Below are 12,051 nucleotides of genomic sequence, written 5' to 3'. Positions count from 1 at the left end.
TGGTAAAGACGGGTAAAGAAGGGCCCTTCTTTACCCTTCTTTACCAGCCTATTTGGAATATGAAAGCACTCTTCAAACATCATATGGAGTTTGTATTAACTTTCTTCTTTGCAATAGGGCCTATGTTTAAGTCTTGGCGATTTGAGTTGTATATTAGTAGTATGGTAGCTGTTAGGCTGGGAAAGCCTTTGGGAAGCTATTAGGCTGCTAGGAATAACCTGTTAATGAAAATAGGATAATTTCTAAAATTGGTCTATTGGTACTTGGTCCAAACATTAAAAGGAGACAGACAAGGTCAACTCTTGGAGCTAAGACTAGCCGGTGTTGGTCTGGGGGATTTATTACGGTCATTTCAGGACAAAAGTAGGCCATAAATCCTTATATTTGGAAGAACAGAATGGTAAACAGGATACTGGAAGTCTAGACATCAGAATGTCAACTTTCTTGGAGGTAGCCCTGTGCAGGAGTGCAAACTGCTATCTGACAGGTGGTTCAAACACATTCAGACTGGCAGAAATCTTGTTTGTAAACGTGTTTTGTAGCATGTGAATGTGCTAACTGCAGTTACTGTCAAACAAGAAATTTTCATGTGCATGAAACTTTCATGAATTTCACTAGGAGCCAAGATTCACGAAAGTAATGCAAGTGGAAGGTTTGGTCTACACAGTGCACTGAATGCCAGTGGCAGTTTGCAAAAATTCCACATTGCAAAAGTTTCACGCTGTGAATGCTTCTGGTTTTATAGTATCTTTTATAGGTCTAAAAGTTCAGATTAAGTTTCTCCTAATCACATTCATAAAGTCATGTTTATGGCCACTTCCACGCATGGTCTGAAGGTGCAGGCGCATTGAGTTTTTATCAATTCTGGGAATAGGTTGGCAGTCTTGACCCTGTGACCTCTACACACCCACTGGAGGAGATGGAGATGAAACTGATTCTATGTAACTGCCTTTAACCATGTTTAATGCACATGGGTGTAAACCACTGTATGTTACACGTACAGAAAAAATCTGTATTTCAGATGGAGCTGCCATACACTTTGTGACACTCATGTTGTTTGGAATGTCATTTTGTAGTTGGCTGGTGGCAGGAAGATTTATCTTATTGCCAAAACACTATGCCACTGTAAGCTCATTCAGAAGTGCCGTTGAGAAATGTGATCACACACATACAAGTTATTTCAAAGTGTGAAACCCCTCTGAATGGGGACCAGAAACTCAGATAAAGCATGCAATCAGTGATGACAGGCAACCAAGGCTGAGTTTTATCATCATTATGTCCCTAATAGAAGGTTGATTGGTGATTGTTTATGTTCCTGACAGCAAAATACCAGGGTGATCTGCTTTAAAAAAAAAAGTTAACTAAAGATTCAACTGCATGCTCCTGAAATATATATATAAGGGACCTAAATATCTTCAAATTTGCTGAAACATAGTTGCTCATTTATTATGAGACACAGACAGGTTGTCCTGGACTACAGAAGACTTTTGTAATTTGTGGAAGCTCCTCACACGTGATGCCAGTAATGTGCAATTCTTTCACTGATTTGCAGCTTTGTAAATCTTTGGTTACCACATATCCAGTAAATCTAAACCAATGTGAATTCATTGGCTGTTGCTATGACAGGTCTTTTGGCTGAGAGAAAAAATGTATTATTCTTGGGTTTTGCACAAGATTTGCATACATTTCCAAACTCCTAGATTAATCCTCAATCCGTTCCCTCCCTCACCCCCCCCCCCCATGAACCACCACTTTCAATTATTTGCCTTGTTCATTCCATCGACCTCTTCAGCTTTGAATGGAGTTAGCTGCATCCTCAGATGCATGTTGTGGTTTGACCACATGCTGCTGATTTGAGCACGAACTGGTCGCCATGACGAATGGGAATCCGATGGGGCGAACGGGTCATTAATTCAGCTGACAAACGAGATCAGACGACCGGCTCATTGTGCAGACATTAATCATTCGACTGGGATGAATGCCCAGAAAGAATTAGGCTTAGCTGGCAATTTGGTGACTTTTCGTAGATGGTTCGTCATCATTACAGGGATCGATGAGTATCCAAAATCAAATGTGGCAAGCAGGCATGACCTTGAAACGTATGGGGAGCATTACTGCACATGACATTAATGCATCACCTCTCTCAAACAAAGAACTCATTTCATGTGCTGTCACTTAATGTGAAAATCAAACTACACTTCCATTCCCCGGCAATAAAGCTTACTATTCATGCAGTCCTCATCTTTTTCAATCTATTTCTTATTCATCTATTCTTCTTGCTATATTCACACAAGTCAAATGGATTTTCTGCTCATTATCATTTTGAGTGATATTCTGCAAACTGCATTGATATTGGGATTCTGTGATTGGAGAGTGAATGTCAAATGTTCAAAATAGCAGCACCGGTAAGTCATGGCAATGAATTCTAAACCACAAAATTATTTGCAATAATGCCATGTTTGCACATTTTATTCTCTGACACTGGTTTCATGGGAAAAAAAAAATCTGCTCACAGGTATTGTTGTTGTTATTATTTTATAAAGATTGGTAGTGTGCTGAATTGATGGAATCCTTGAAGAGATAATGAAAATCATGATGAATACTACAATGTGAAACATAATACCCACTACATGGTTAAAGATAGACTTTCCACTTGAAATGACAAGGATTCTAGCTTGTAATCATGACCACAGGATCATTTCTGGTCAGTCATTCATGAGCTTGGAAGAATCGTGCCTCTGGCATTATGTCTGACAAGCATTTTCTGTATGTAGCTCAGGGTCACTTTCAGTAACTCCAAGAACTTTAATTTTCAAAGATGAATCCTATTGATTAAGAAAGTGATTGTATAGCACAATACAGGAAATCTCTCATCCTTTATGATTATGCTGTCCAAATGACAGTTTTAGATTTAAAAGTCCGGACAAGATCATTCCTCCATTGACATACAACTGTATGAGCATCAATATGTACCCTGTTGTACCCTCACTGAAGTAACAGACAGACAGTCTGGATTTCTAGAAGTCAGAATTGAAGATAATTAAACCCAGAATAGGCAGACAATGTGAATACCAAGAAGAAAGAACAATAGATTTTTCCCGAAAATGGAGCAGAGCTATTGTTGGTTCCGTGCACAATTGTGCCAGATTTTCTGTATCTTTAATTTCCTTTCCCCTTTTTCTTTGAGTTTTGGTATCTTCAATGCCAAAGAGAATCACAAACTGTTCAGTTGGTTGTCATGGGCTCTTGTGCGTGTGTGTGAGTGTGTCAATTACCACTTCTCTGGCTACAGGCATGCATGCAGCGAATTGATACAGCAATTAGGCCAAAAAAAAAAATTGTTGCATTGGCGTAACATGAGATTTTCAAATAGGGTCGGTCGGGCGGATTTTATTTTTTTTAATTTTTTTTATTTTTTTGCTACCTGCATTTTACGTGTAAAACTCGTGCTCAGCTCAGTAAACAGTTACAACTGCTGCACCGAATGTGCTGTGTTCATCTATTCTACAAATCATTTATGAGGCCGATATTACTGGAATTATACCCCTTCACAGAATTTAAAGATGTTGAAATCCCTATCCTGAATGTTTTCACTTCATATTTTACTATTTTGACTTAGATAAGATAGATGCAAATTGACCCATATGTACGATCTTTTCATCGCACACGGCGATCTCTATTACAGTCCCACATATACAGATTCGTGTAAGTTCTCCACACAAGAAACCTATGGCAAAACTGTGCACAATACATCGCAGTCTGAATGCTACGTATACACTGAATAAATCTTGTTAGAGTACGTGTCCGTGTTGGAAACAGATGACGTACTGATCAAGGAAGGCTTATGCGAGGCGCTAGATCTCTCCCTCGTACATCCGATATCCCCAGAGCCGTTTCCACTTCCGGGTTTGTGCGATCGCGATCGCAATCAACAAGATATTTGATATCGATAGCAAAAAAAAATAATAAAAAAACATGGGGTCGGCGGAATTTTTAGGGTCGGGCGGGTTACCCCAACGCAACAATTTTTTTTTTTTTTGCCTTAGTTCATTCATAAAAACATGACCAATCGTGCATGTCCATGTATTCCGCCCACAATCATCGGTGCGTTACGTCTGTTTGGATGTGCATACATCTGAAATCATTCTCTTTTGTCATTTCAGTGTTTTTCTAGACATTTCTGTTTTCCTTAATATGGATAATCGTATGATATGCAATAGAACAAACACCACATCACCACATCAGTCCACAATCATTGGGGTACTTGAGACTGAAAGCGCTCAGTTGTGGCAACATTATCTACTCTGCATAGAAATGCTGAGGGGCATGAATAAAAAATTGTTCACGGTGATAGAACCCAAACCGCCAGAAATTCCATGAGAAACACAAAATTATGGTAAATAATGGAAAAATTACACCAGCTGCATCACAACATTATTCATAAAAATCACCAGCGTAACAGTTACTTCCAGCCATTTCTCTCTCTCTGCCAAAAATAAAATTTTAATAACTTTTTGATATGATACTGATATACTTGCATAGGATGTTCAACAACTTCTATAGTTATAAAAAAAAAGAGTTATTTCCACAATATTACATTGCAGCTTTTGTTCTTACTTGTTGTCACATCTTTGACCAAATGTGAGAAATAAAACAAATAACAAAGAAAGATAAAGTAAAACAAATGAAAGAGACCGGATGGGATTCAATACAGATGCAATCAAGAAAGCTGCCTGTATGCAGATAGATCTGAATGCATAAAGAATTAGCAATGTTGGGCTAAATACAGGAACTTTAGCTTTCAAGCTTATGAAAACACTGCAGATCCAGCTACAAATTATATTGACTGGTAATCCTGTGTGATTGATGACAAGAGTCCAACTGTATTTACACAGGCCAGACGACTGATTACAGTCCAATTAGAATTTGACAGGTTGGCAAATTATCATCTAATACTTTTCATATCTGCCTATCTAAACCTTTTCAGTTTTCAAGTTGAACAAACAAAAATTCACTTCAATTATGAAATACCAGTTCATTTGGTTCACTATGGTATTTCCTTTTATGCTCATTTCTTCTCACCATTTTTTAAAGCATCCTCCTTAATACATTTCATTTATTTTAATTTTCAACAAAGAGTATCAGTATACAAAACAAAATATGAAAAAAGGGAACATAAACATATAACATAATCTACATACATCAAAATATGATAAACACAAACATATTACTGCGATAACTATCAATTTCTGCATTATTTCATATTGCCATATCTTGCTCAATGCCACCACGCAAACTCAACACAATTTTCCATACATGGACACCATAGAAGCATTCACAACATTCACACTGAATGAGATTCTTTTGCGCGTCGCAAATCCATTCACTTGGACCCGCGGGACATGGCCTGGCTGTGCAAGCAGCAGGCAATATCCATTGCAGCTATACAAATTCCATTTTCTGGGTCACTGGTGTATTTTTACCGAGCCCTTCAAAACCTCGGTGCAACACACCTGTAAATGAGGAGTACAAACATCAAGGTTTACTCTATTTAGTTTCATTTCATTTTATTCAGGAGGTGGGGGGGGGGGGGGTGAGGGGTGTAAAGGTTGGTCCAAAGGGGCAGATCCGTAGCGCTCCCGGGATACTCTGCTATGCTGGAAGGACCATCAACATCAAGTTGGGGTTAATTTCCTGGCGACGGAGAGAGGAGCGTGCACACCGAGCGGGCACGAGTTATTGAACTGGAGGGCCAATCACGGTGCCCGGGTAATTAACACCGACACTCAAGCGTGCGCTTTGTGCTGTGCGGCCCAAGACGCACGAGAGATTGGGTCCCACGATAACAATCGAACGTGACCTTTCCCGCATTTAATACTCAGCGCCGTGTCGAGCGAAGTAATCAAGTTGCGGAAAACCGAGCCCATCATCCACGGAAAAGCCGTTGATCAGCTACCTATGATAACAGACATCAAGGTGGAAACCAACGGGAGATGCTTCTGCTCATCTTCAGAGCAATGCATCGTGGGAAATGAAATCATCCCAAACGCTCCAAAAGCCATTCCCTCGACAAAATTTAATATCGCAGACAGGGGCTTGCCTGCCGCAATGGAGTCACAATGCCAACTGTCATAACTTCCTGAGGGCACGGTTTTCTTTTCGCATACATTTTAGCGCTTCTCCTCATGCTGTCTCGTCTACTGGCGAATCAATTGGAGCTGTCGGAAGCGGGACATGCTATTGATTCTACAAGTCTCACACAAATATTGACTGCCTTTCCCTGAGAGTGGCTTTATTACTGTTCGGAACCCTCCTGCGTTTTGGCCGCGCTCCGTTTGCGGTGGGCCCCTGGAAGGTCTGGATCCATTTCGCACGCACCGTCAACTTTGCCAAAGACTCGTTAGGCATACTAATTTGGCAAAATCGCCCTGCAAGAAGCCAGAGAGAAGAACTTTTCAGAAGGTTTTGTCAATCCCTTGCAAGCGGACTAATGGTACATATCATATCCAAAATTGAAATGTATGCATGTACCCCTGGAAAATATCAGATTTCACGGTTTCTGATGCTCTGTTGAATACAAATTAACTTTGCTTTAGATGCACCCTATCTAGCTCTGAATAATGTCTACCTATTGTGATCTTTCTATCAAAGCTGTCATCATGTACAGATCAAATTGGTAGAATTTATGGGACCATCAGCATGAAGACTGTTCTCACAAGATTTACCATAAATGATTTTCAAAAAGTAAGTTTACACAACCAAAATAGCCTTTCCTTCTCCTTGATGTGTTGTTCACCCTCAAGCGAATCAAAAACTTCATGAGACAGCTTTTTTATCAGTCATGAATGAGATTGCAACAGATATATGTCTGAATTCAATAGAGGATTAAAGAAACTAACAATTTTTTAGGTCACAATAATTTATGGAGTGTTATTTGAGATTATGGTTCTGAACATTTGCATGGCAGTCACAATTTTCTTTTCTAAGCCAGTAGAATATATCCTCATGTACAAATTGTATATCATCCACACACATTATATTCTTAAAAACTAAGAAACTGCTATTAAATTGACTACACAAGTCAGCCTGAACTTTGCAAGCAGATTGAGTGATTGAAGTGCTTGCTATCACTGAAACTCCACCATGCCAATGATTGGAGGACACTGCACGATCCACAATATACTCAAAACCCTGTATGAAACTTAAGAATTCAGTGATGGTATACAGAACAATCCTTGAAGGTTACAACTTTAAATGCACAGCATTAACCTGTTGAGGATGAACTGATTTTGCTATGATATGCATTCCCCATAGACACCTACCCAAGTATACTCGGGACTAGTATTCAACAGGTTAATGTCCAGTGTGTATGAGACACATGAGAGCTTTTAATATACACTCAACAAATGTCAACGACACAGGTTCATTTGACACAGGCAAACATACACTCGCTCACTCACTTGTAAAGAAAATAAAGATGTAGCAAATACATTCTGCACTGCTTGCATTCAAAATGTTTGTGCATCTCTGTCAATATTTTTCCTGCATCGCCTCAAGATATGATCACTTTCCAAGGACAAGTGAGTGGTGAGGGGGGAAAAAAAGCTGAAGATTGGCATACGTGTCAAAATCCGTGCCCACAGGGTGTCGGGAGCTGTCTTCATTTACCGCAAATTGATTAGAATATCAAGCCGGCACACATGCCCATACACTGTACATACTGCAGCCCCACGGTACCAATTTTTTCTTCAATTCAATATGGCAGTTTGGGCGAATGTCGATATTTCGCAAACTGTTTACCACGAGGCAGTAGTAAGACAGCTAGTGCATGCATGCAGCCAGCAACAGAATATAGAAGCTTTAAACCCTGAACAAGATCTGACAGTTCTTATTTGACAACTCAGTGCAAACATTTTACAGAAGCACGGATTCAAATATTTGCAGATTTCATAGATTCCACAAGGGTTTTCATAAACCTCAAAGGAAGTTGAAACTTCTGCTTGCTCTGCACAACACAGAAACATCTTCATGCTTTTGTGTCCATGGGGCTGCTGGTGGGGGGGGGGGGGCGCTCATTGCAAGTACTTCATAATATCTTCTGCAGAAGTTTACTGGTGTGTTCACAATGTCAATACCAACAATTCATCCAGGACAGACAGGAATTGTTGTATATGACCATTCATTACAATCACTTAAATTAAAATTTTAGTCTGTTCCTACATATACACTTTTTAGCATAGGCCTATAAGCTCTAAAAGTTTTACCTTGAAAACATCAAGCAACCCAACAAGCACTGCAAACACAACGCTGCAATAATACTGAAAATGACCATTTGCAATGCAGTAGAAGCATATAATGACTACCATTAATGATTATTGCAGAGGCTACATACTCTAAACATCTACCAAAAAGAGGGGGGGGGGGGAAATCCTCCTTGACCCCTCATTTGTATTTTTTTTTTGGGGGGGGGGGGGTAATTTTGTCTCAAATTGTTATTTTTTCATTATCTCCTTTGTACCCTAAAAAACTTATGTAATAAAAACCAATGTGCACAAGGAAACACATTTGATAGTTTCAGAAACAACACTTTCTTCGACCTTCTAATCCTCTACAGAAACCTGGAACTATCAAGGCGGAGCAACGAGGAAAACAACAAATCAAGTCTTTCGGCAGCAAAAAGTTACGTCAATGCCAAGAGGCAGACATCAAGAGCTGTGTCAGGTGGACAACTACACGACTGCCCCGGATATTCTGGCCGTTTTGAAGAGCACAATTGGGTCTCACTCCGAAAGACTATGCCGAAATCGAGTGCGCTGGGCACAATGGGTCGGAAAGGGGAAACTAGATGCTCGGTGCCGAGAGCCTCTTACCGAGGGCCTCCTCCTCCTCCTCCTCCTCTCCAGCGCGTTGCAAAATGATTGAATTCAAGATTCCACGACACTGCCATCGCAGAGCTATAATGAAAGGCCCCCCTTAAACACTGCGCCAAAACGACACAACATTACACCTGCTCACCGAGTAGAGTGTCAGTAATGTTCTATCACGGGTAAGGCAGGCACACTCAGAAATTGAGGTCACGACCTAATGTTTCTCCTGGGCTGTTCCTAACTTCTCCCCCCCCCCCCCAACCACCACCACTCTCATCCCCACCAACTTGGAATGAAGTTCTTGGATGTTAGATGGTGGTTTTCAGCTAGCACCTTTTGATTTTCCATGACGAACACAACTGGCTTTTCCAAAGCACTTGCTACACTTCACACAGGGCTCAACAATAAATCATTTAATTTGAAATTTTGGTGGCTCAAATAAGAAGGAAATGTAAAAGTTCCTTTTTAATTCTAGCTGCAAGATTGGGCTACCAAAAGATAACCTTTTTGGAAATTTTTTTTTGGGGGGACATCAATTTCTAGTGGCCCAGGGCTACTGAGTCAGTGCAAATCTTCAAGCATGAAGCTGAACTTTGAAAAAAAGGAAGAAGAAATGTTGAGTCCTTTTCACATGTTATTATAAATCCCTGTAATATCTAAAGATACCATGAAGAGGTAGAAGAATGTACACACACACGCACTGTCTTTGTGAATGTTACTGCATTTCTGCAGGGAGCGAACAAAAATATCTTTTAATAGGAGTGTGCATGTTTAGGACTGGGTGTGGTTCAGTGGACACTCACCTGAGGATGACAGCCTGGGGTCGCTGGTTCTCCACCAGCTGAGAGTGAACATGTTGGACCAGTCTCTGGAGGTGGGTGTGGTCGTTGGTGTTGTAGTGGTGGTGGGGGCCAGATTGGCCACACTCCAGGAGGCGGTCCTGTGTTGGGCCCCTCTGGGGGTTCAGTGCAAGAAGGACTGGTCCTAGTCTGGTCTGGATTAATTGAATAAGACCACAAAGCAAAAGATGAGACAAGATTATGAGTACAACTTGAGGCAAACTGGCTGATTTTGCCAAAATCCCCCAATGCACCGAGTCCTTATACACCTTCCGCAACACAAAACTCTGACTTAATGAACATGTAATAAACGTTAGTTCTCCAAGAAATATAACGCATCATCTCTTTTTTATGAAGCTAAGTAATAACCAAAAAGATTAAAGAGTTACATAGATATGTTTGGGCTTGAAATCTAATCAAAATTATACAGTATAGTCTAAATCTCATCACGAGAGATATTCTCACAGCCTTAAATTCCTCAGTTGGCAACTGCTTGTCTTTGGACTTTGGACTCTTTCTTCTGCTTGCAAATTTGGTCCTGGAAAACTTTCACAATAAAATCAGCACGTTGGTACTACAAACTGGACATGCGAAGGAGTAGGCCTACTTACTCACAAGTTTAAACCTTTCACTCTTTCTTCTTTTAATCCTTTGTGTGCTTTGACGTCTGACTGGCTTAAGAAACTCTACAACACTGTCCAAAGTCCATAGCACACAGAGGGTTAAACTAATACCTACCATGCATTCTCCGCACTGCCATCGCTTCTGGAGCACGTGGCACACGCCTTCCTCCCCAGCCGGCTGGGGCAGCCTCACCAGGTCGTCCAGCCGGCCGTAGAGGTCCGCGGTCACCCTGGAGGTCATCTGGGACGAGGACGAGGAGATGGACGCTGACGGGCAGGAGCAGGAGCAGGAGGCAGAGGTGGATGAGGGCGGGGCGTTGGAAGAGGAAGAAGCGGTGGAAGATGCGGAAGAGAACGACGATGCAGCCGAAGTGCTGTCAGCCACGTTGTCGCTGTATCCTGAATCTGCGACAGCAAAGAGGACAACCAATCAAGACATTCAGTTAGACCACAGGTTTAGCATTAGTCTTAACCTGTTGAGGACAAGTCCCGAGTATACTCGGGCAGGTGTCTACGGGAAATGCGTGTTGCAGCAAAATCAGGACGCCCTCAACGGGTTAATCTGTCAGGGCAAGAAAATGCAAATTAATGAAATGTATTTAACCTCCGTCATATGAAAGACCCCGTAGTGTTGGGAGACATGGATGGCCTGATTGAATCGATATTCATTCATTGCCTACCAGGGTACATTAGAAAACCACAAGTAGTGCCCATCAGCAAATATGTGTATCGAAGCATACATTCATCGGTAATGGTCCTTTCCAGTTGAGATTCTACGGCTGTGTATATACTTATATAGAGATCAGCGATACTGTGACATACATAACTATAAACACATAAAGAAAGAAGGACACTGCCAATGTATGTTGTACAGTATCCAATAATATTTATTACAACAGTAAGAGGATGGACTGAGTCCCAATAGAGTTTAGCAAATGAAGATATGAACTCATTATTACTGACTTAAAGACAAAGAACAAAGTAAAGTAAGACATAGAGGCACCTAGACCCTGTCCCAGTGAACTACCAGAGTCACATGTTGCAAATGATATGATACAAATACCAACTTTCCTCCTTTGTCCTGCACTTAATTCCCAGGACACTGCTAAAAAAAAAATATCTACTGTAAAACCAGAAATATCCCCAGCATGAAATTTTCGCGAATTGGAGCCGATGGCCTTTTTTGCGGCACAAAATTTTCATGACTTGCCTCTGGCATTCCATGCATATAGAGTAGACCAAGCTTCTCGTGTGCATTTCAACTTGTGGATCTTGGCTCTTGTGAAATTCGTGAAATTACAATGTAAGAGAAAATTTCTGGTTTTACAGTGTGTGTAGTCTCTTTTCAGCCCTTCTTATGGTATTCCCTCTCTCTCTCTTTATCTCCATGTCTGTCTGTCTGTCTGTCTGTCTCTACTTCTCTCTTTCTGTCTTTCTCCAAGCAATCATTCCCATATGTAATACCATGTCATTGTTAAACACACATTTATCAATTGGTTTCTCTAATCATATCTCTGATAGCTCTCCCTTACCCATCCTCAACTGATAATTTTGTTATTTCCATCTCAAAATTATCTTTGTGTTTCTATCTACATGAGACAAAAATTAACCCTATAGTATACTTGAGACTGACAAACACAAAATGTTTCCATGCCTTGTCAGCTGCAATAGTGTTTTTGAAGTACAGCGAATATCAAACGTTGCCGTCAATATGAAAGTCAT

At 40.7% G+C, this 12,051-nt stretch overlaps 1 protein-coding gene across 1 annotated transcript in view; it reads right to left on the bottom strand.

Annotated features, from left to right (window-relative positions):
* Positions 1-10,570, bottom strand: part of LOC140232070 (unconventional myosin-X-like) — a 37,091-nt gene extending 26,521 nt beyond the window's left edge. The window contains exons 1-2 of the mRNA XM_072312221.1: positions 10,445-10,570; positions 9,671-9,861 (exon numbers count right to left, since the gene is read on the bottom strand). Coding sequence (XP_072168322.1) covers positions 9,671-9,861; positions 10,445-10,570 — 317 coding nt within the window. The remainder of the gene's footprint in view (positions 1-9,670; positions 9,862-10,444) is intronic.
* Positions 10,571-12,051: the final 1,481 nt, after the last annotated feature.

Source organism: Diadema setosum, chromosome 8 (assembly GCF_964275005.1).
Source record: "Diadema setosum chromosome 8, eeDiaSeto1, whole genome shotgun sequence".
Taxonomy (NCBI): Eukaryota; Metazoa; Echinodermata; class Echinoidea; order Diadematoida; family Diadematidae; genus Diadema; species Diadema setosum.
Note: the sequence above shows the minus strand (reverse complement) of the source record. Positions and strands in the feature narration are given on the sequence as shown.